The sequence below is a fragment of the Elgaria multicarinata genome, chromosome 9, assembly GCF_023053635.1.
Source record: "Elgaria multicarinata webbii isolate HBS135686 ecotype San Diego chromosome 9, rElgMul1.1.pri, whole genome shotgun sequence".
NCBI classification, from domain to species: Eukaryota; Metazoa; Chordata; class Lepidosauria; order Squamata; family Anguidae; genus Elgaria; species Elgaria multicarinata.
This window is the reverse complement of record NC_086179.1, coordinates 40,382,920-40,404,032: the sequence shown is the minus strand read 5'-3', so window position 1 is coordinate 40,404,032 and position 21,113 is coordinate 40,382,920. Positions and strand designations below refer to the sequence as shown.

Below are 21,113 nucleotides of genomic sequence, written 5' to 3'. Positions count from 1 at the left end.
AATGGTGTATTTTGTGTGGGAAAACTCAAAACAGAAACAAATTTGCTACTTCTAAAGAAATTAAAATAGTGGAATTCCTGTGAGAAGCTTTAGAATACTAGTCTGAAATTTATCTGGGACACCTAAAAGACACCAAGGTAATACTAAATAGAGGAAAGGCAAAGAAGAGAGGCAGAGGGTTTAAAAAATAATCAACGCGCCCATTTTCAAATTATCCAATGAGGTTTTGGTTTTCCTACTAATAGCCAATGAAATACCCGAATTTCTCCAATGGGAAGAGTCGTTTTTCTAGCATCAGCCAATCAAAAGGAAGAAGAGGTGTATAAATTTTGCCGCCAGGACCGAGATTTTAGTTATTTCTTATTTCGTCTTGCTGAAGAGATGGCCAGAACAAAGCAGACTGCTCGCAAGTCCACCGGCGGCAAGGCGCCGCGCAAGCAGCTGGCGACCAAAGCTGCTCGCAAGAGCGCTCCCGCCACCGGCGGCGTGAAGAAGCCCCATCGCTACCGGCCCGGGACCGTCGCCCTGCGCGAGATCCGCCGCTACCAGAAGTCCACCGAGCTGCTGATCCGCAAGCTGCCCTTCCAGCGCCTGGTGCGTGAGATCGCCCAAGATTTCAAGACGGACTTGCGCTTCCAGAGCTCGGCCGTGATGGCGCTGCAGGAGGCCAGCGAAGCTTACCTGGTGGGGCTGTTCGAGGACACCAACCTGTGCGCCATCCACGCCAAGAGGGTGACCATCATGCCGAAGGACATCCAGCTGGCCCGGCGGATCCGTGGGGAGAGGGCCTAGAGACCCGCGCCCGCCCGCCCGCCTCCCTCTCTTTTCCCCCGAAAACCACTCGCGAAACCCAAAGGCTCTTTTCAGAGCCAACTACGCGATCACTGGAAAGAGCTGGAAGTCGTTCGTTTGTGTCTACGCTTCTTAAAGCACTTGTTCGTAAATATGCTTTTGCATGTGCTGCGGGTTGCTTTCACGCATATACAGAGTTAATTCTATTTTTCACTCTTGGGGTACAATTTTTTAGAGAAATATATTCCAGCCGGCCCCCTTTGTATGGTCCCGCCCCGTCTAAACACTTACAGGATTAATCCCTTTGCATGTATTTTAAATAAACTAGTGCTTTGTATCTCCGCGCTAGTAGTTCGTGCTCTTCTCCAGCGCTCCCCCGATATCTACTTAAAGCAAGCCCCAGCGGGGCTTATATATAAATAGGGTTGTACTGTGAACTCTTAGTGAGTAGACTTCTACCTCAGATTTTGCCATTTGGACGGTTAAGTTTTGCTTTTGACTTCTAACGCACCCATAGTGCTGTAGACGCTTTGCTTTTATTCGCCTCTGGCTGTCTTATCTGATTGGCGGGGAGCTATGGCGCGGGGAAGTTTAAAACGGGAAAAGCCCGCGCTCTCTTCGCTGACGTTTCCCCACTTTTGGCCATCGTTAACAGCGAGGTGTACAAGCGGGAGCTGAGTTCCGCCTGAGACCCTGCAATCTTAGTTCCGCCCCGAAGTCTCTTTCCTAGTAGGTAGTAGAACTGGTTCTTCAGCTTTTGCCATTTTCTCAAGTTTTTGCGCTGATTTCAGTCAGTGGGCCGAATGTCTCAGAAATAAATACCACTTGTTTATAATACCACTGTGTCCCTCGCCCCCCCCACCAGATGTGGACAAACATTACCCTTTTGCAGCGGTTGCGGAAAGAGGTTCTGGGCGGAGGTGATGTTCGACCACAGCAAGTGGGATCTGCCACTCATTTCAGCAGTCGGAAGCGCTGTTCAGTCTGGCCAGCCGAGCCTCTTTCTAGGATACTCCCTTTTCTCTCTTGCATCCTTTCCCGTTTTTGCTTTTCCTCCAGCAGCCACTCAGCAGTCTGTCCACTAAGCATATTCAATCTTTTGAGCTCTTTTAGGGTCCCCTTAGGAATTCCCCCTCCCCAATTTGGAAGGTTTGTGTTTCTGCAAAACTGGAACCCCACCCTGCTGAGACAGCCCTCTTGTGTGTGGATGGTGCTGGGTTTTTTTAAGGTTTCATATTTAGAGAATGACTTCATTATTTGTGTGTGGGGGATATGAGGGAGAGAGAAGAGATTATGATGATATCCCTAGAATCACACTTGATGGAGGGGGCAGGTAGTTGTTCATCCCAGCATGAATGAGTGTAAGCATTTTATTATGGCTCTTCCCACAAGAAAAACCCAGCTGAGGCAGGGTACTTAAAAAGGTCTTTGCCCATTCTCCCACTCATTTATTTATTTTATTACATTTCCCCGTCTTCCCCCCCCCCAACCCCCAGGAACCCAAGGTGGCATATATAATCCTCTCTATTTTATCCTCACAAGAACAACCCTGTGAGGTAGGTTGGGTTGAACGTCTGTGATTGGCTCAAAGTCACCCAATGAGCTCCCATGGCTGAGAGGACTAGAACCTGGATCTCCCAACTCCCAGTCCAACCCTCTAGCCACTACACCACATTGGCTCTCAATTTGTGCTGCTTCGTATGACGCTGCTGAAAGCCTCCCTGTTGCCTCCTTGCGCCCAGATTCCACCCCATCCCCTGTTTTGTGTTTGAAAAGGAAACCAGAGGCTTTAAGAAGCCACAAACCTCTCGCACCTGTGTCTCTGTGTGGGGTGAATATGGGAATATGTTCTGATATGTTCTTGTGATAAGGAACAGGCCAGTTGTTAGCACCTGGAATCTTTGGGCAGCTGCCAGGGCCCCAGAATCCTGACGGGGCCAGTGCTGATGCTGCCCGCCCCTTGTCAGACAGCTGGGCCTGCGAGCCTCCCACCATTTGAATTAAACCACAATGCCACTGAAGTAGTGTTACTCTTAAGCATTGTGGGAAATTAAAATGGCGATACCTAGTGCTGTTGGTCACTGCTAGGACGTACATGCTCTGTGGGTGGATGGGTGGGATGGGGAGAACCAACATAAGAAGAGTTAGGCTAACAGAGGGCACATGGCTAGGCTGCTCTCAAACCAGAATTTGGTCCTGATAAGGAGCCTTCCCCAACCTGGGACCCTCCAAGTGTGTTAGATTACAGCTCCCAGGCTGCCCCAGCCAGCAGGAAAAGGCTCCTCTACACCTCCATTGAGGCATCCATTAACTTTATGTTGCAGAGCTCTGCCTGACATTGAAAATAAACTCTAATATGTAGTATAGATTTTGATGCACTATCACTTCAGTGCTTTGCATTTCTTTTTTGTGAACAGTGTTTCCCAGTTTAAAACTTTTGATACAGTTTTGTGCATTCCTATTAGAAAACTCACAATCTATGAATAGCTGAGGCTAGTGTGTGTGTGTGTGTGTGTATGTTAGGGAAGGACGGAATCACAAAGTCACTTTGCGAAAAACAGGGAGGGGGGTGCAATTTGTGTCCGTCGCCCTGCGTTCTCCAGCTGTTAGCACATGCTTGCTAGTCTGAAGCTGCAAGAAATAATCCAACAGCCATGGTTTGCATACATGTACTCTAGAGACCTATGGCACAGTGAGAGGATAGGTGATAAGCTTTTCACTTGATAATTTGTTTTTAAAGCTGACAAGCTTGTAAACATTAAAATACTCAAATGCCTTCAGCTTTATTGCTAAACATAGTATTAAAGGGGGAATTTTGTGCACACTGAGGTAGTGTGGTGTAGTGGCTAAAATGTTGGTCTGGGAGTCAGGAGATCCAGGTTCCAGTCCCCACTTGGCCATGGAAACCCACTGGGTGACTGGGCGAGTCACAGACTCTCAAGCCAACCTACCTCACAGGGTTGTTGTTGTGAAGATAAAATGGAGAGGCGGAGGATTATATATGCCGCCTTGGGTTCCTTGGAGGAAAAAAAGGTGGGATATAAATGCAACAATAAATGAATAAATGAATAAATAAATGAATCCTATCTTATAAAACAAATACCACCTGTATATTATACCAATTTTATTTAGTACATTTACACACCCCACCTTTTCTCCAAGAAGCTCAAATAGGCATACAGGGTTTCCTCCCATTTTATTTTCAAACACCCCTCCCCCGCTCCCATTTAGGCTGCAGGAGGGGAGATTTGAACCTGGATCACCCTGGTCCCAGTCAGACAGTAACCACTACACTACACTTTGCTCAAGCCACAGGAGGTATGTGTTGCCCCAGGGAACGGTTGTACTTCATGCTTGGAACATTGCCTGGAGTCACCTGGATTTAGAAGTGTAGGGGATATGGAAAACTGCCACCTCCTGCTGTGAGAAATGCGATCCATGCTTCCCAAGCAGTTAACCTTTCCTAATGATCCATGAAAGCAAAGGCTTTGTGACTTACATCTAGTGCTCATAGGATGTAAGTCAAGTCTCCTTAGTACCAAGGCATTAAAGAGATGTGACATTGCATCCTTTGATCACGGAACAAAGGGAACAGTTAGCTTTGGGCAGCAGCAATCCGAAAGGAAGGCTTCTATCAATACCGTGTGTAAATGCCCGGAGCCCAACTGGGTTGAAAAAGCCCTTCTGCTGTCCCTTCATACCTCTCTAATGAAATAACCTCTCTTAAGCCACACCGGAACTGCAGTGTTTACTCTTAATCTTGATCATCACATGCTGAGAGGGGGGCGGGGTGACCAGGACATCCTTTTAGAAAAGATGCCTGCTTGGTTTAATTTCAAAGAATGCCTTGTGTCCATGAGCTAAGCCACAGGCCACACTGAAAAGAGACTGAGAGATATCTAGAGAATTGAGTGGGTGGATGGGGAATGTGAACGGGTGTGTGTGACAGAGATTGTGGGGTGGCATTGTTTAGGATGACCATATGGAAAAGGGCAAGGCTCCTGCAGTTTTAACTGGTGTGATGAAGAGGGAATTTCACCAGGTGCTGCATGCATACGAATGACACCAGCTGAAATCCCCTTTTCTATGCAACTGTTAAAGATACAGGAGCCCTGTCCTCCTTTTCATATGGTCACCCTAACTTTGTTTCAATTCACTGCTGGCATTCAGTCCCCAGATGAGGAAATTCTGCCCTGGACTAAAGGGTAAGACACCTGGCCTTTCCTGTACCACTGGAGGTTTTTGTAGGCCTTCTGGCAAGGTGTCTCTATGGGCCCTGAAGTGTTGGGTGCAGAGGGATAGACTGTGACCCTGTAGAAAGTCTTCATGGACTTTAACACTTACTTAGTTTGGGGCTAAGCCAAGTCAGAAGCGATGCACAACTGCTTCTGATCTGGATGGGAGCAACATGGTCTGAGAAAGCACCTTTCAGTCTCCTGCTCCATCACTCAGCACAATAGGTAGAAGTGGGCACGTGCTGCTGCTTCCAGCCTGGCAGGGCCCAACGAAAAGCAACAGCACATCCCGGCTTGCCTTGGCCATCTTTACAATGCGCCGGGGTGATCTAGGTGCAAAAATTGTGCATGCTTTCAAAATGCTTTGAGACGAGCGGTGTTATTAAAAACTTAACTACGTTTGATATTTACTAGCTTTCCCTTCTCTGATAGAATGGTATTGTATCATGACATTTTTTAGGAAATAAGCGATCCAGTTTGCAGCTTTATGTGTGCAAGTGAACCCTGTCCCTCTATCAATTTTTAGAAGTATAAAATGGTATTTGTTGTATTTAAAATAACGAGTGACATTTTTCTCTTTTGGAATTTTATTGCTATGACCGTGTTCTGGCTGATCCTGCTCAGTCAGTTACATTGCAGACCCATTAGGTCTTTATCTCGCCAGATAAAATGCCCAAGGACTGCCCCGGTACTCAAAGCCTTTCCAACTCGAAGGCAGCAGGGCTTGTGTGGGTGTGTTGGCTCTCAGAGTGTTGAGGAGCTGCCTGAGCAGACGGAACAAGGAGTTTCTCTGGATAGATAGGAAAGAGAAGATCTCTTGGATACTGTGGCAAAGATGCTGAAAAGTCTCTAGGGCATCTGAAAAGGGCTGGTAAAGTGACAAACATGCTGTGCAACCTTGCAGTTCTGGTCACTGTCACTCTGCATTGGCTCCTGACGCATAAACGTGAGTAGTACAGTTCCAATTACTAGGCAAATTAGGCCTTGATCCTAAATTGCCTTGCTCATGTGAATATGGTTAGGGCTGCTATCCAAGGCACACTTCCCTGGGAATAAGTCCCCTTGAACCTGGTAGGATTTACTTCTGAATAAATACACATAGGGTTGGGGTGCAAAGTGGAATATTTTAGCCTCATGTGTGCCACCCAGTTGTTATTGGGCAGGAATGGAGATTAAGCCAAAACTTAATTAAGATGTATGTTTTTGTTTTGGATTGGCGCTGGTTTATTTACATAGTAATCGGCTAAAATGGACCCAGGTGTTCTGGCTTTATTGGTTTGGCTATTGATTTCCAAAAATGTCACACTTAGCCCCTAAAGATGGATTCCTGTTCGTAAATCTTTCATGGTAAATAGACTTGTGGTGAATGCGTTTAACTGTGCTGCCCAGGTGATGCTGACGCTATGCATGATTTCACATGTTTTTCTGCTGTGTTTATCTTTCCACTACCTGAGACATGCTTCCTGTATTGCTGTTCTCTTTTCTAGGTAATACCATTGCAGATGCTTCAATCATCCGAATTGGAGGTAAACACTGAGTCTTTGTATATGCAATGTATTTAAACTTAAACCCCTCCTTATCCCATTTGCCTGAGATAACATGTAAGTAAATATCAATTAGCTATATATTTTTAAAAACAACCTCTCATCTTTCATTTTTGTCTTTGACCTTCCTTCTGAATAACCAAATCCTTATTCACATATGTCTCTCCAGATGTTTTGGCCTACAACTGTCATCAGCCCTAGCCAGCATACAGTAGCTAATAGTGAGGGATGTTGGCACTTTTAGGCCAAAACATCTGGAGGGCCACTAGTTGTCCACCCCAAGTAGGGAACCAGCAACCTATGGCCCTCAAGCCCTCTCCATCCCCCCAGAAGTTAGACTTCTTTAAGGGCACCATCCTATGCATATTTAGACAGCAAAAAGTCCTAAAATTTCCAGCATGCCCCAGCTAACATGGCTGGTTGGGGCATGGTGGGAGTTGTAGGGCTTCTGGTTGTTTAAATGTGCATTGGGTTGCATCTTCAAAAGCCCAGTCTCTGCAGAGGATGGGGGAACTTTTGTGGGTGGTTGCAGCTGAGGAAGGGTTACCCTTCCCCTCCCCTTGCACTGTGCCCCTCCCAGTCCCCACCCTGCAGAGCAATTAGTCTTACCTACCTTTTTAAAAATGAGAACTATGGAGCTACTAAGAACATAAGCCCATAAGATGTGCCATGCTGGATCAGACCGAGGGTCCATCTAGTCCAGCACTCTGTTCACACTGTGGTCCCTGGTCGACAGCTGGTTGGCCATTGTGTGAACAGAGTGCTGGATTAGATGGACCCTTGGTCTGATCCAGCATGGCACTTTTTATGTTTTTATGTTCTTAAATGGCTACTGGCTGGGGCATGCTGGGAGTTTTAGGGCTTATTTCTGTCTAAACATGCCTAGGATGGTGTCCTAAATCTTCTAAGTATCAGATGTTGTGGAGAGTTCAGAAGACATGGATATTACCATCTCACCCTGCTTTGTGGGCTTCCATGGGTCATCTGTTTAGCCATTGTCAAAGACTGAATGGTAAGCTAAAGAGACTGTTAACTGATCTGGCAATTTGACATCCTTGTGTCTGTATGTCTTGCCCTCTTTAGTTTTTGCGCAAAATTAAAGTGCCTCTTTCTCCACATCCCCTCCAGATCCTAACAGAGCAGTGGGGAAAATATCGTCCCAATCGAGTATGTACGAAGAAAAGGGGGCATCAAGGAAAGCCATAGACGGATCCCTGGCAAGTAGTTATGCGAAAGGAGACTGCACTCTGACGAAGAAGGATTTTGAGCCCTGGTGGATGGTAGATTTGATTTCAGCATTTCAGGTATCTGCTGTGGTGATCACCAACAGAGGAGACTGTTGTGAATCACGGATAAAAGGAGCTGAGATTCTGATTGGAGATTTGCCACAGAAGGGAGGCACCATGAATCCCAGGTATTTGCCTCCTGCTAACATATAAGCTGTGATGGAAGACAAAAAATGGTGTTATGTAGCCTGAACCTACTATGCATGTTTTCTTAGAAGTAAGTCCTCCAGAGATCAGTGGGACTTGTTTCCAAACCTGAGAATATTTACTTATTCATTAGTAAATACCATAGATTTCAGTGAAACCTGCTTTCAGATCAGCCTGGTGAAGGCCCACAGCTTGTGACCACAGTAAGATCCATTGCTCAAGGAGTTTTCAATTTCTTTCTAATGGACACACAGTTTGGCCCAGCCCTGAAGAACTGGCTGGAGTGACTCTGGCATTTCTCACTCTGGCTGAGCTCAGCCTATGAGTTCACTTTAAAGTCTTTAGAAGATGACCACGATTCAATTAAAATGGATCAAAATGTTTTAGGGTCCTCAAACAGCCCTATGTTGTATACAAGTTGGACCTGCAACAAAATGTTGCAGGGTGTAGTGCTTGTGTTTAGGGTGCCAGCCAGCTATGCCCTTCCATAGAATACTCCATTTCCCCTTCCCTTCTGCTCCCCACCCTGCCCTTTGCCTCCAGTCAATCACCATCCCATGGCCACTGAGCATTTTCAGTCTTCATTGGGCTCTTTTAGGTGCTTTCTCTCCCTGCCCCTGAGTTTTTCTAAAGGTGGTGGTGGGGAGATATTTCTGCAAATCTTGGGTCCCCCGCCCGAGCCTGCTGATACTCTCTCTCATTCATGGATTTTGCTATTTTGGGTATGTAAGCATCCGCACTTGGAGAATGAATTTGCTATAGGTCTAGACTTTTAGAAAACAGTGTTTTTAATTGGCTGTAATTGAAAGTTACCCAGATCTGGAATCAAGTCCCATTGGTTTCCAGAGGCATTTCAAGGTTTAGGACCTGGAGTATACGATCAATGATGGTGTGGGTTTGGGTCGAGGCTAGATGAGCTAGCACTTCTAAAATGTATTTATTTATTTATTACATTTTTATACTGCCCAATATACTGCCCAATATACTGCCCAATTATACTGCCGAAGCTCTCTAAATTAGATGGAAGGGCTGCTTCTGCACCTTGGATAGCACTTTTAAAGTTCTGGCTAGTTCTGACTGAAACCCAGAGCGAATTCACCACCCGACTGACATCAGAGCCACCAGGTTCCACTGGGGTGTGTGTGCAGGGGGAAGGGTAGCAGTTCCCCATTGGGCTTTCCCCACAAACATTGTCTGTACTTTTGCAAACTTTGGGATTCCCTGCGAGTGCTGACACCTTCCTCTTGTGTGAGGTGCTGCTGTTTTGGCTATATAAGAACCAGCACCGGGAAAATGGTGATGGCTTTTGGTATATATGATGCTTCGGAATCACCTGCGCTGTGCTGAAGTCCACGGCAAAGGAGTCCATGTGCAAAATGTTCCCAATCTTGCTCTGCTCCCTTGTGAAATCATTGGGTCCTTGTGGCCTGAGTGTTGGTGGGCTTCACACATGCCCATGTGGGTCCTGATGTTCCTGTCATGCTCTGCTCATACACAGCTGAGTAATGCTCTGGTTCCTTGGCAGGTGTGCTACAATCAACAGCATGGGGCGTGGGGAAACCATGTCCTTTAACTGTGCAGGAATGCAAGGGCAGTACGTGACCATTACGATCCCTGGGAGAAGCGAGTTCCTGTCGCTCTGTGAAGTGCAAGTGCTCGCACACCCCTGGCTTCACATAGGTGAGTAGTTGGCCTACAGCCCAGATCATGCAGTGTTGACATGCATGCAGCAAGGGACACGTTGTTCATGCTTCATATGGGTGAACCAAATCGCTGGATAACGGAAGATTCCTTATTACCGCCATCTAACTTGAACATGGACTATCCTGCTCTTTCCCAGAGCTCTCCAAATAACAGATGGTGTGTGATATAAATAATGTGCTGTGTATTGCAGCAGTTTGATCAGAGTTGGAGGGTGCTTGCTTTATACTGTGCATAGTTAAACTACAGAATTCACAACCTTAAGATGTAGTAATGGCTTTAAAAGGGGATTGGAGAAATTCATGGAGAATAAGGCTAAAGCTGAGGCTATCAATGGCTACAAGTCCTGATGGCTATGTGCTACTTCCACTATCCCCAGCAACTGCCTATGTACACCAGTTGCTGTGGAACATGGGTGGGAGGGTGCTGTTGCCCCATGTCCTGCTTTGTTGGTCCCTGATAGACAGCTGGTTGGCCACTGTGTGAACAGAATGCTGGACTAGATGGACTCTTGGTCTGATCCAGCAGGGCACGTCTTATGTTCTTATGTTCTTACTGGATGAACTGGTATTATGTCTAATGCAGTTTTCCCCAACTTGGTGCCCGCCAGAGGTTTTGGACTTTGATTCCCATCAGCCCCAGCCAGCATGACCAATGGTCAGAAATGCTGGGAATAGCAGTCTGAAACATCTGGAGGACATCGGGTTGGGGAAGGCTGGTGTAGTACAACAAAAGCATAGCTGAAGCAGTCAATGGCTTTAGTTGCTGGCATTGCTGGTTGGTTCTTTTTGTCTGGTACAAACAGCACCTGTAGTTAGGCATGTTGGTGAGTGTAATTAGGATCCAGTTAGCATTCTAGATAAATGAGGTGTATCTCTTGGATTGTTGGTTTTGATCAGTGACAACACAAACAGACTCTAGACTTTTGCTCTCTCTTTCCGTGGTGGAAAAGGAGAAAAAGGCTGTACAGAGTCAACAGTTTTTCAGGGAGCAGACACTGTATTGTAGACCATGGTCAGTTTTGGAGGGTGTGTGGCCTTAGCTAAACCTAAGGTTTATCCTGGGATCATCCTGGGGTCGTCCCTGCCTGCTCCCGGGATATCCTGTGTGTCATTTACATGAACAGGGATGACCCCAGGATAAACCTTAGGTCTAGCTAAGGCCTTCATGTCTGTCTTAGCATGATCTCTGTTCAGACTGAGTGGCTAAGGTGATGGACTGGGAGTATGGAGATCTGGGTTCTAGTCCCCACTCGGCCATGGAAACCCACTGGGTGACCTTGGGCCAGTCACAGAGACTCTCAGCCCAACCTACCTCACAGGGTTGTTGTGAGGATAAAATGGAGACGAGGAGGAGGATTATGTATGCCACCTTGGGTTCCTTGGAGGAAAAAGGCGGGATATAAATGTAATAAATAAATAAATAAAAATAAAATGCTTCAAGCTGCATCTTGGAAAAGCCAAAACTAGCCTCCAGAAGTCCAATTGGAGCTGCTGCTGGATATATGTACAACCCATTGGATGCCCACGCCCATCAGATCATCAGTGATTTTATGTAGCACAATCTCTCTCCCCATTCTCTAATAATTGCAGCAAATTTTAAACTTTCCTAATTGCGGAGTACAATAAAGAATGAGTGTTGCATAACCAGAAATGCACATAAGCATTCATGTAGCTGTTTGAACTACAGAGAAAAAGAATCCAAGATTAACACTTTCCAAGGCTATGCTTTGCCATTCCATGAACATTTTCTTTATTTCAAACAACATGTCACTGTCGGTCCAGCACTGCCTTTGACAAGCAATTTACTATCCCAGAAGCTGCTTGTCAGCAGATGTGGTCAGTTTCACCATGCTATTGACAGGGATGGGCTTCAATAAGGAATTAAGAAAGCAGAACCAATAGGTTTTCCCCCAAAACATACATCTGGGGTCTCTCCTCTCAGAGTAAGGAGCAAGTCACTCATCTTGATTTGCATAAATTAATGTCTGTACACTGCTTGAGTGGACCTATTTCTATGGGAAGTTAGAGGAGAGCCTCCCGTGAGAGTCAAAAGGTTTCAATTTCCTACTCTTGTGGATTCCACATGGAGAGAGGGGGTGCACTGTGCCAGAATGAAGGGAGCAGAGAGGTGGATTTGGGAAGATAATTGTATTCTTTCTCCATCCATTTCTTGGACAAGAAGAGGATAATTTAAGAATTTTAAAAATCTGTTTTCCCCTTCCAAAAATGCAGTCATATAAAGTAGTTTACAAAATATAAAAATATCAGAATAACTAATAATTAAAACGGATTAACAGGCTAAAAACAACAGCACAGATAATATAATTATTTAGAGTTTCTTTCATGCGAGGTGTATTGCTATCTTTATGCTACCCCACACTCTTTACAAAAACTCTGTAATGGATAATGACCTCATTGTCACTTAATATTTGAGGATCTGGGATGGAGAGAGTTTTGTGCCCAGTGATTAATCATGCAGTAAGGTCCCATGGCAAATGAGCCTAATGAGAAAAGGAGTGCAGGATGGGTGGGAGTATTTAAAAAAGGAAATTTTAAAGGCACAATTACAAACAATTCCAACAATGAGAAAAGATCGAAGACAACAGAGGAAACCAATGTGGCTCCACAAAAAGCTTAGAGATGACCTGAAAACAAAAAGGGACACATATAAGAAGTGGAAGGAAGGCCAGGCTACAAAAGAAGAGTACAGATAAGTGGCGCAGAAGTGCCGAAATGGCATCAGGAAGGCTAAAGCTCAGAATGAGCAGAGATTAGCGAGGGATGCTAAAAGCAATAAAAAGGCTTTCTTCAGAAATGTGAGTAGTAAAAGACAGAGGAAAGAAATGGTGGTTCAACTGCTTAATGAGGATGGCAAATTGATAACAGATGACAAAGAAAAGGCTGAAGTGCTCAATTTCTACTTTGCCTCAGTCTTCTCCCAAAAGCGGGTCTATGACCCCCCTGGAAAAAGTGAAGCAGAAGTTGAGGGGGCAGGATTACAGTTTGAGATTGATAAACAAATGGTCAAAGAACACCTAATTTCCTTGAATGAGTTCATATCTCCAGGGCCCGATGAACTGCATCCTAGAGTAATGAAGGAGCTAGTGGAAGAACTCTCAGAACCTTTGTCTATTATGTTTGCAAAATCATGGAAGATGGGTGAGGTGCTGGACGACTGGAGGAGGGCTAACGTTGTCCCTATCTTCAAAAAGGGCAAAAAGGAAGAATCTGGGAACTACAGACCACTCAGCCTGACATCCATCCTTGGGAAAATTCTGGAGCAGATTATAAAGAAGTCAATCTGTAAACACCTTGAAATCAATGCGATGATCACTAGAAGCCAACATGGATTTGTCAAGAACAAGTCCTGTCAAACAAATTTGATCTCATTTTTTGATAAGATAACCTCCCTTGTGGACCTTGGGAACGCTGTGGACGTCATATATCTTGACTTCAGCAAAGCTTTTGACAAAGTACCACATGACATTCTGATTAACAAACTAGCTAAAAGTGAGCTAGATGGAACAACTATTAGGTGGATTCACAGTTGGCTACAGAATCGGACTCAAAGAGTACTTATCAATGGAACCTTCTCAAACTGGGGAGAGGCAACGAGTGGGGTACCGCAGGGCTCAGTCCTGGGCCCAGTGCTCTTCAACATTTTTATTAATGATTTGGACGAGGAGGTGCAGGGAACACTGATCAAATTTGCAGATGACACAAAATTGGGTGGGATAGCTAATATCCTGGAAGACAGAAACAAACTTCAAAGTGATCTTGATAGGCTGGAGTGCTGGGCTGAAAACAACAGGATGAAATTTAATAGGGATAAATGCCAAGTTCTACATTTAGGAACTAGAAACCAAAGGCACAGTTACAAGATGGGGGATACTTGGCTCAGCAATACTACAAATGAGAAGGATCTTGGAATTGTGTAGATTGCAAGCTGAATATGAGCCAACAGTGCGATATGGCTGCAAGAAAGGCAAATGCTATTTTGGGCTGCATTAATAGAAGTATAGCTTCCAAATCACGTGAGGTACTGGTTGCTCTCTATTCGGCCCTGGTTAGGCCTCATCTAGAGTATTGCGTCCAGTTCTGGGCTGCACAATTCAAGAAGGACGCAGACAAGCTGGAGCGTGTTCAGAGGAGGGCAACCAGGATGATCAGGGGTCTGAAAATAAAGCCCTATGAAGAGAGACTGAAAGAATTGGGCATGTTTAGCCTGGAGAAGAGAAGATTGAGGGGAGGCATGATAGCACTCTTCAAATACTTAAAAGGTTGTCACACAGAGGAGGGCCAGGATCTCTTCTCGATCCTCCTAGAGTGCAGGACACGGAATAACGGGCTCAAGTTAAAGGAAGCCAGATTCCAGCTGGACATCAGGAAAAACTTCCTGACTGTTAGAGCAGTGCGACAATGGAATCAGTTACCTAGGGAGGTTGTGGGCTCTCCCACACTAGAGGCCTTCAAGAGGCAGCTGGACAAGCATCTGTCAGGGATGCTTTAGGGTGGATTCCTGCATTGAGCAGGGGGTTGGACTCGATGGCCTTGTAGGCTCCTTCCAACTCTGCTATTCTATCATTCTATGATTCTAAGATGGGATCTCCTATGGCCTAGGCCTAAAGTTCAATGTATAGTCCAGATGACATAACAGACATGTCCAAACTATAGGCCAGTCATCTCCCAAAAGGTTGCTGCCTTCTAGATGTGGTAGACTGCAACACCCATCATTCCCAGCAGCCTGCATGGCCATTGTGAACAGCATGCATAGGAGGGTGGGGTGATTCCAATCAGGATTGTGGCAAAGACAATGGCTTCAAGCTGCCACTCCCTCATGGCATAGCCCCAATTCAGGTCACCCTTCCCCTTGCTGGCTACTTAGTTTTTAGAAAGCAGACTGACTCAGGCTAAAGACATGAATCTTGACACCTCCCATTTCGACCACTGGTAGAGGCCTGTCCTTTAACTTTTGGATGTGCCATGGATGAAATGAGATGTTATGTATTTATTTATTTCATTTCTACACCACCAAGAGATGAAGCTCTCCGGGTGGTTCACAAAAAATTAATACACGAATTACAACCCTTCCTCTGGCATGTAGGCCTTAGATTAAAGAGGACATTATGTGTCCAGAGACTGATGATCGCCTGGCCATGTAATGTACTTCTAGACAGAAGAAAGAAAAGCAGAAAGGTTTGAGCAAAGACCTTGTATTACATACACACGCATGCACACGCACACACACACACACACACACACACACAGAGCCATGGAAAACTTCTGCAAGAAATGACCATTTCCCCTGCGGCAGGAAACTATTAAAAACTTGGACTATTAGGGCCTCACAGGACTTTGACACAGTGGATAAGGTGACAAACTGGTCCATAATTGGCAAAGCTAAGAAATATGTTTGGAAAGCTCCTCTACTTAGCCAATTTGGGTAGCCTTTAATGGTATTGGCTTGTAGCTGGAGAATATGAGCCAACAGTGCGATATGGCTGCAAGAAAGGCAAATGCTATTTTGGGCTGCATTAATAGAAGTATAGCTTCCAAATCACGTGAGGTACTGGTTCCTCTCTATTCGGCCCTGGTTAGGCCTCATCTAGAGTATTGTGTCCAGTTCTGGGCTCCACAATTCAAGAAGGATGCAGACAAGCTGGAGCGTGTTCAGAAGAGGGCAACCAGGATGATCAGAGGTCTAGAAACAGATTGTAAGCCTATGCGGCAGGGTCTTGCTATTTACTGTGTTATCTGTACAGCACCATGTACATCGATGGTGCTATATAAATAAATAATAATAATAATAATAGAGGCTGAAAGAATTGGGCATGTTTAGCGTGGAGAAGAGAAGATTGAGGGGAGACATGATAGCACTCTTCAAATACTTAAAAGGTTGTCACACAGAGGAGGGCCAGGCTCTCTTCTCGATCCTCCCAGAGTGCAGGACACGGAATAACAGGCTCAAGTTAAAGGAAGCCAGATTCCGGCTGGACATCAGGAAAAACTTCCTAACTGTTAAGAGCAGTGCGACGGTGGAATCAGTTACCTAGGGAGGTTGTGGGCTCTCCCACACTAGAGGCCTTCAAGAGGCAGCTGGACAACCATCTGTCAGGGATGCTTTAGGGTGGATTCCTGCATTGAGCAGGGGGTTGGACTCGATGGCCTTGTAGGCCCCTTCCAACTCTGCTATTCTATGATTCTATGATTCTATGAATTGGTCTGGTGCCTTTTCAGAACAAAGTCAGGTGCCACATGTTCATATAAAACCTCAGGGATACTCGCTTGTGAGACAATTCTTCTTCCCATTACTGCTTTCCTCTCTCTGATGTCAACTTTGGTTATCAACAAAGGCACCAGTCTTCAACCTTTTCAGACCTGTCTCCCACCTGTAGCCCAAACAGGCATTGTGAAACTCACTTCTTAATGTTTAACCGTGTCTGCATAGTGGGAGTGCTGCTGGTGCGTCCTAGCTGTGAACCAATTGTGGATCCTGACTCATCAGCTGAAGACCAATGTTTAAGGCATTTAGAAGCCACTGAATGAAGAATGTAGAGGAACTGAGTCCATTTGACAATCGTAGTTCAGGTGGAAATTTCTTCTCCCTGTAGCTGAACTTCATTCCTGATCGCGAGTGCATGAAATATATTTCAGAGTCTTCTTAAAACCCGTTCAATGTTTTCTCACTCATTTGTTATTTAATGCTGCCATCTTGTGGTTCCCCCTTGTGATGCTCTCGAAGGGCTCTCTAAAATAATTCTCAGGCAGCAGCACCTAGAAGGGCTTACCTAGATAGCACAATCTACACAACATGATTGGGGAAGGCATAGCTACACTACTGTTTCACCCTTCTTTTAAAGCAAAACTGGGCAAATGTGCATTCCCCCCTTTTTATTGTGTATATCAACAAAACAGAACAGAAAACACACAGTGTAAAGAAGAAGAAAAACACATTACATATATAGGAACATCATTTTTCATCATGTGTACCATTCATTCAAAAAACTAAAATAAAAAGGGAGAGAGAGTTATACATAGATTTCAAGAAAAGCAGACCAGATATCCATGTATTTATCCACTTGCAAGTTAACACCCATCCAAAAGTTGATAGTGTTATTAGGTCTTCAGTCCATTGCATTATGGGAGGTGAGCATTTGTCCTTCCAATGTGATAATAGACGTTTTTTGGCTGTCATGAGGGCCCTGAAGATCCATCTGCCGCTGACCATGTGTTAATTTCCAAGAAGCTGGCAAGTAATTTAGGAGGACATGCACATTGTTTCATATTATAGATTGTTTAAATACAAAGTTTATCCCTATTATAACCTCCCCCCCCACACACAAAAAAGGGCAACTATGGGACATTGCCAAAGCATATGAGTTAAGGAAGCATTGCTGTATTACATCTCCAACAATTGTGTGATTTAGACAGACCCTTATTGAAAAGGCGTGGCGGAGTCCAATAAACCTGAAACATTTTTTTTTTGCTGAATAAGACGTAGCTTAAGGTCCATAGAAGCTTCAGATACAGATGCTAGAACAACAGTCCACTGATTAGGCAAAATAGGACATTCCAGTTCATTATTCCAATCCTGTCTTAAACTGTGAGTATCACACTTATTTAAAACTACTAAATACTTATATATATGGGTTGTCGATTGATGTGTCAGTTAATCTTTTACAAGTGTTTCTACCAGTGCTGGAGGCTCTGAAGTTGTAAAAGCAGCTGGACCAAACCTAGATTCCAACAGGCGTTGTAATTGCAAGTATTGCCATTGAGCCATAGCAGGTAGATTATATATAACACACAAGTCTGAAATAGACAAAAACTCATTGTCTGGGCCTATTAATTGATCCAAAGTAAAAATCATCTTATCTGTCGATGTCTTCCAGAAAAATGCTTTCCTTCCAATTCTTAAATCTGGGTTTCCCCAAAGGGTGAATTTTGCATGTAAGAATGGATCAAACTGTAATTGACATGATATTATACGCCACATCTCTCTAGTTGCCAAAACTGTGAGAGGGGGATTACTTATTCCGATATGATGAGAGCTGAGTGCTATCCATTTGGGAAGAGGTTCTACCTCAAGGTTTCCAGAACTGACCATGATGGCAGTTCTGAGGGAGCAGAAGAAGACCAAAACTTAGTACAAGCCAATAGGTAAGCCTTGATGGTACAAGGCTAGGTCTGGAAAATGAAAACCCACCTTCTTTAATTGGGAGCTGCATCCGTTTCAAAGATATTTGAGATGGGGAAGAACCCCAGAGAAATTTACAAAACAAAGCATTAAGTTATTGATAATATTAGACAGGTATAAGTAAAGGAATCCTATCTCAATCTCTCGTGTAATCTCACTAATCAGTTTATTTAAGTTTATTTTGATCAATTGAGATATATCTTTTGGAACGAGTATTCCCAGATAGGTAATAAAATCAGGGCACCACCGAAATTGGCCGTTAGCCAACACACTAGGAAATATACTATCTCCAATTGGCATCAATTCGGACTTTGACCAATTGTTTGAATAACCGGAAAGATCACTGAAGGTATCAATCAATTCCATCAAAGCAGCAATAGATGCCTGGAGTTCAGAAATAAACAATAAAAGATCGTCAGCGTAAAGAATAATTTTAAATTCTAAGTCAGCATGTACAAACCCGTGAAGACTACTATTCTGTCTAATTGCACAAGCCAGGGGTTCCAAACATAGATCAAATGACAATGGACATCCTTGTCTAGTACCTCGCCCAAGCATGAAAAAAGCTGACAACCAACCATTGGTCATAACTCTTGCTCTTGCATTTTAATCAGACATTTCACTTCTTGCAGTTCATGATGGAGGCCGGAGTCCTGTCAGAGACAGTGAAACCGATTTAGGTACGTGCTTAGTTGTGCTTCGTATTGCTTTGTGTTTATTTTTAACCTTCTTTGCAAAGTGGCCCCCTTCATGTTTTTGGTGTTTGCTTTTTTCTTGCTTCTCCATTCCCCAATGGGCTTGAGTATTTTAAGGCGTCTTTTCACAATACAGCGTCTGGGGGGAAATAGCCATATTAGGGCATGTGATGATTCCATGCTTGTCATATGTTTCCTTTCAGTTTTTTCAATTCCCATTCACAACTTCCCCATGGCAAGATCACATACTGGCTGTTACAGTACATGTGTGACTTATTACACTACAGGAACTATGGGATGGGGGCAGTGCCAGTTGTATCTCTGGACCAGTCCAGCTTGACTGATGCCCGGCTGGAAGGAATCACCACTTTCAGTAGAAATGCGAAATGGAGAGATAATAGTGACAATGGTTAATCTAGTATCATCCATGGTCCTTTATGAAGGTCCCTTTTCTGAGGAGCTTACGATCTAAGCTTTGACATTGGAGAAACAACAGAGGAAGGGAAAGGAAGTAGAAATGGAGGCCGGGGCAAATAGGGAGCAATATGTGGTTCTTCCAGCTAGACCCGCTTAGGCTTAATTTGAGCTACAGTAGGACAGCCTTCCCCAGCCTGGTGCCCTCCAGATGTTTTGGAATTCAAGCTCCAGTTTCCCCAGCTATTGGCCATGCTAGCTCACGATGATGGGCATTGTAGTTCAAAAGATCTGGAGGGTGCCAGGTTGGGAAAGACTGCAATAGGGCATGAGATGTAGCTGTTCATTAGCAAATGGGTAAAACTGTGCTTTTATTGTGCCCCCACACTGGTTTCCCAGAAAGGTCCTGATGATGTTTTTTCTTCTAGGTCTGCAGGGCAGAGTTCTGACTTTTCTCAATGAATCAAAGAGCAGCTTTGTTGTCATCTCCCCAATGCAGCCTTTGAATCTGGTGGAATTCACACTCTGTATGAGGGTTGCAGTAGAGGATCTGGGTGAACGCAAAGTCATTCTCTTCTCCTACCGCTCTCAAAATGATCAGCTGAGGATCTTGCGTGAAGCAAAGGGCCGCTTTGGCTTCCACATGGGGAGTCAGAGTGTCATGTTTGCCCTTTCCGATCTCAGCACCTTGGGGAGTCACATCTGTGTGACCTGGGCGTCTGAGTTTGGCCTCACAGCCTTTTGGATGAATGGAAAAAGGAGTATCCGGAAGGTGCACAATGTGGGCCACGTTCTTCAATCAGGGGGCATTGCGATGCTTGGACAGGATCAGGGGGCACAAAGCATGTCTGAACAGCAGGAGCAGCGTTTTGTGGGAGAAATAATGGATCTCTACATGTGGGATTATGTATTGAAACCAAATGAGATTCAGGACGTATTCCAGGACCACCAGTTTCCTAGAGGAAACATCTTTGACTGGACAATTTTATCATACAAAATTACAGGGAATGTGATGGTGTTACCCAAAGACAAATAACCAAGGCACATATGGCCATCAGCATACATAGGAGTGGTCAGCGTTCTGCTGCTTTGCAAAGAAAGAAACCTATTGATCTGCAACCTAAGATGACTTGCACTTAGTCTGTAATGATTCAAGCTGTAGAACTGTTAACTGCAATATGAATCTTTTTATACTGAAAATCCTTTAATCAAAAACTAACTAAATAAAATCAAATAGACCTATGAAGCATCACAGATGAAATAAGAGATATCTTTCTTTTCTGTTTATTTGCCTAGTGGCAGGCTGTAATAGAATCATAGAATCATAGAATAGTAGAGTTGGAAGGGGCCTACAAGGCCATCGAGTCCAACCCCCTGCTCAATGCAGGAATCCACCCTAAAGCGTCCCCGACAGATGCTTGTCCAGCATTTTATAGATGTCCATTTTATAGATGGACAGATGCTTGCCCATCTATAAAAGCAGGGAGTCTTTATAATCATACTAGTGCCTGGTTTTGTTTTTGTTTTTGTAAAAGACAGCCGAGATTCTTAAAATTCTTGTGTTTTTCATATGGATGTTCTTCTAGGAACTGCTTGTGAAGCGGCATTTTTACAGGGTTTTTTTATATCAACGACATAAACACTGACCTCAATGTGCATAGAGTTTATTGTGTCGTTTATAGAGGTGTTTAAGCAAAAAACAACAACAAATAAATAAATAAATAAACAAACAAATAAAAAGCCATCCTTGCCCCTTACAAGCTGTGCAAGCTAGGTGATGAATTCTCTAAGCCCATTGCAGCCTAACAACATAAAATTCCAAAGCAAATTCCCTGGATTAATTATGGAAACAAATCTCATGATAGTCAAGCCAGAATTGCATAGTTCACATGGGGGACCTGCAACAAAGTGTGGCGATGCGGAGGGCTCCTGTTCAGGGTTCCAGCCACTTCACTCCATTCCATTCTCTCTCCCCCTGCCAGTTTTCTGGTTTCCTCCTGATCAAGGATCTAGCTGTGGCATAATAGGAACAACTCTGCATGCTTCCAGACACTAGGGGGTTATTGAGAAAGTGTATCAGCTGCCCTTTCTGTTGTCTTG

At 44.5% G+C, this 21,113-nt stretch overlaps 2 protein-coding genes across 2 annotated transcripts; both read left to right on the top strand.

The window, feature by feature from the left end:
- The first annotated feature begins 381 nt into the window (after nt 1-381).
- LOC134404090 (histone H3) lies at nt 382-795 on the top strand. The gene has a single exon (XM_063134664.1). The coding sequence runs from the start codon at nt 382-384 to the stop codon at nt 790-792; it is 411 nt and encodes a 136-aa protein (XP_062990734.1). The 3' UTR covers nt 793-795.
- A 5,117-nt stretch (nt 796-5,912) lies between these two features.
- Nucleotides 5,913-20,049, top strand: LOC134404264 (pentraxin fusion protein-like). The gene is made up of 6 exons (XM_063134981.1): nt 5,913-5,973; nt 6,515-6,553; nt 7,700-7,985; nt 9,530-9,684; nt 18,537-18,584; nt 19,442-20,049. Exons 1-6 carry the CDS (start codon nt 5,913-5,915, stop codon nt 20,047-20,049), a joined length of 1,197 nt encoding a protein of 398 aa, XP_062991051.1.
- Nucleotides 20,050-21,113: the final 1,064 nt, after the last annotated feature.

Excerpts from the sequence above, each read along its gene's own strand:
- LOC134404090 (XM_063134664.1), top strand. The coding sequence starts at position 382 with ATGGCCAGAACAAAGCAGACTGCTCGCAAGTCCACCGGCGGCAAGGCG.
- LOC134404264 (XM_063134981.1), top strand. The coding sequence starts at position 5,913 with ATGCTGTGCAACCTTGCAGTTCTGGTCACTGTCACTCTGCATTGGCTC. Across the intron at positions 5,974-6,514 it reads TTGGCTCCTGACGCATAAAC|GTAATACCATTGCAGATGCT; the intron begins GTGAGTAGTACA and ends TCTCTTTTCTAG. Across the intron at positions 18,585-19,441 it reads AGACAGTGAAACCGATTTAG|GTCTGCAGGGCAGAGTTCTG; the intron begins GTACGTGCTTAG and ends TTTTTCTTCTAG.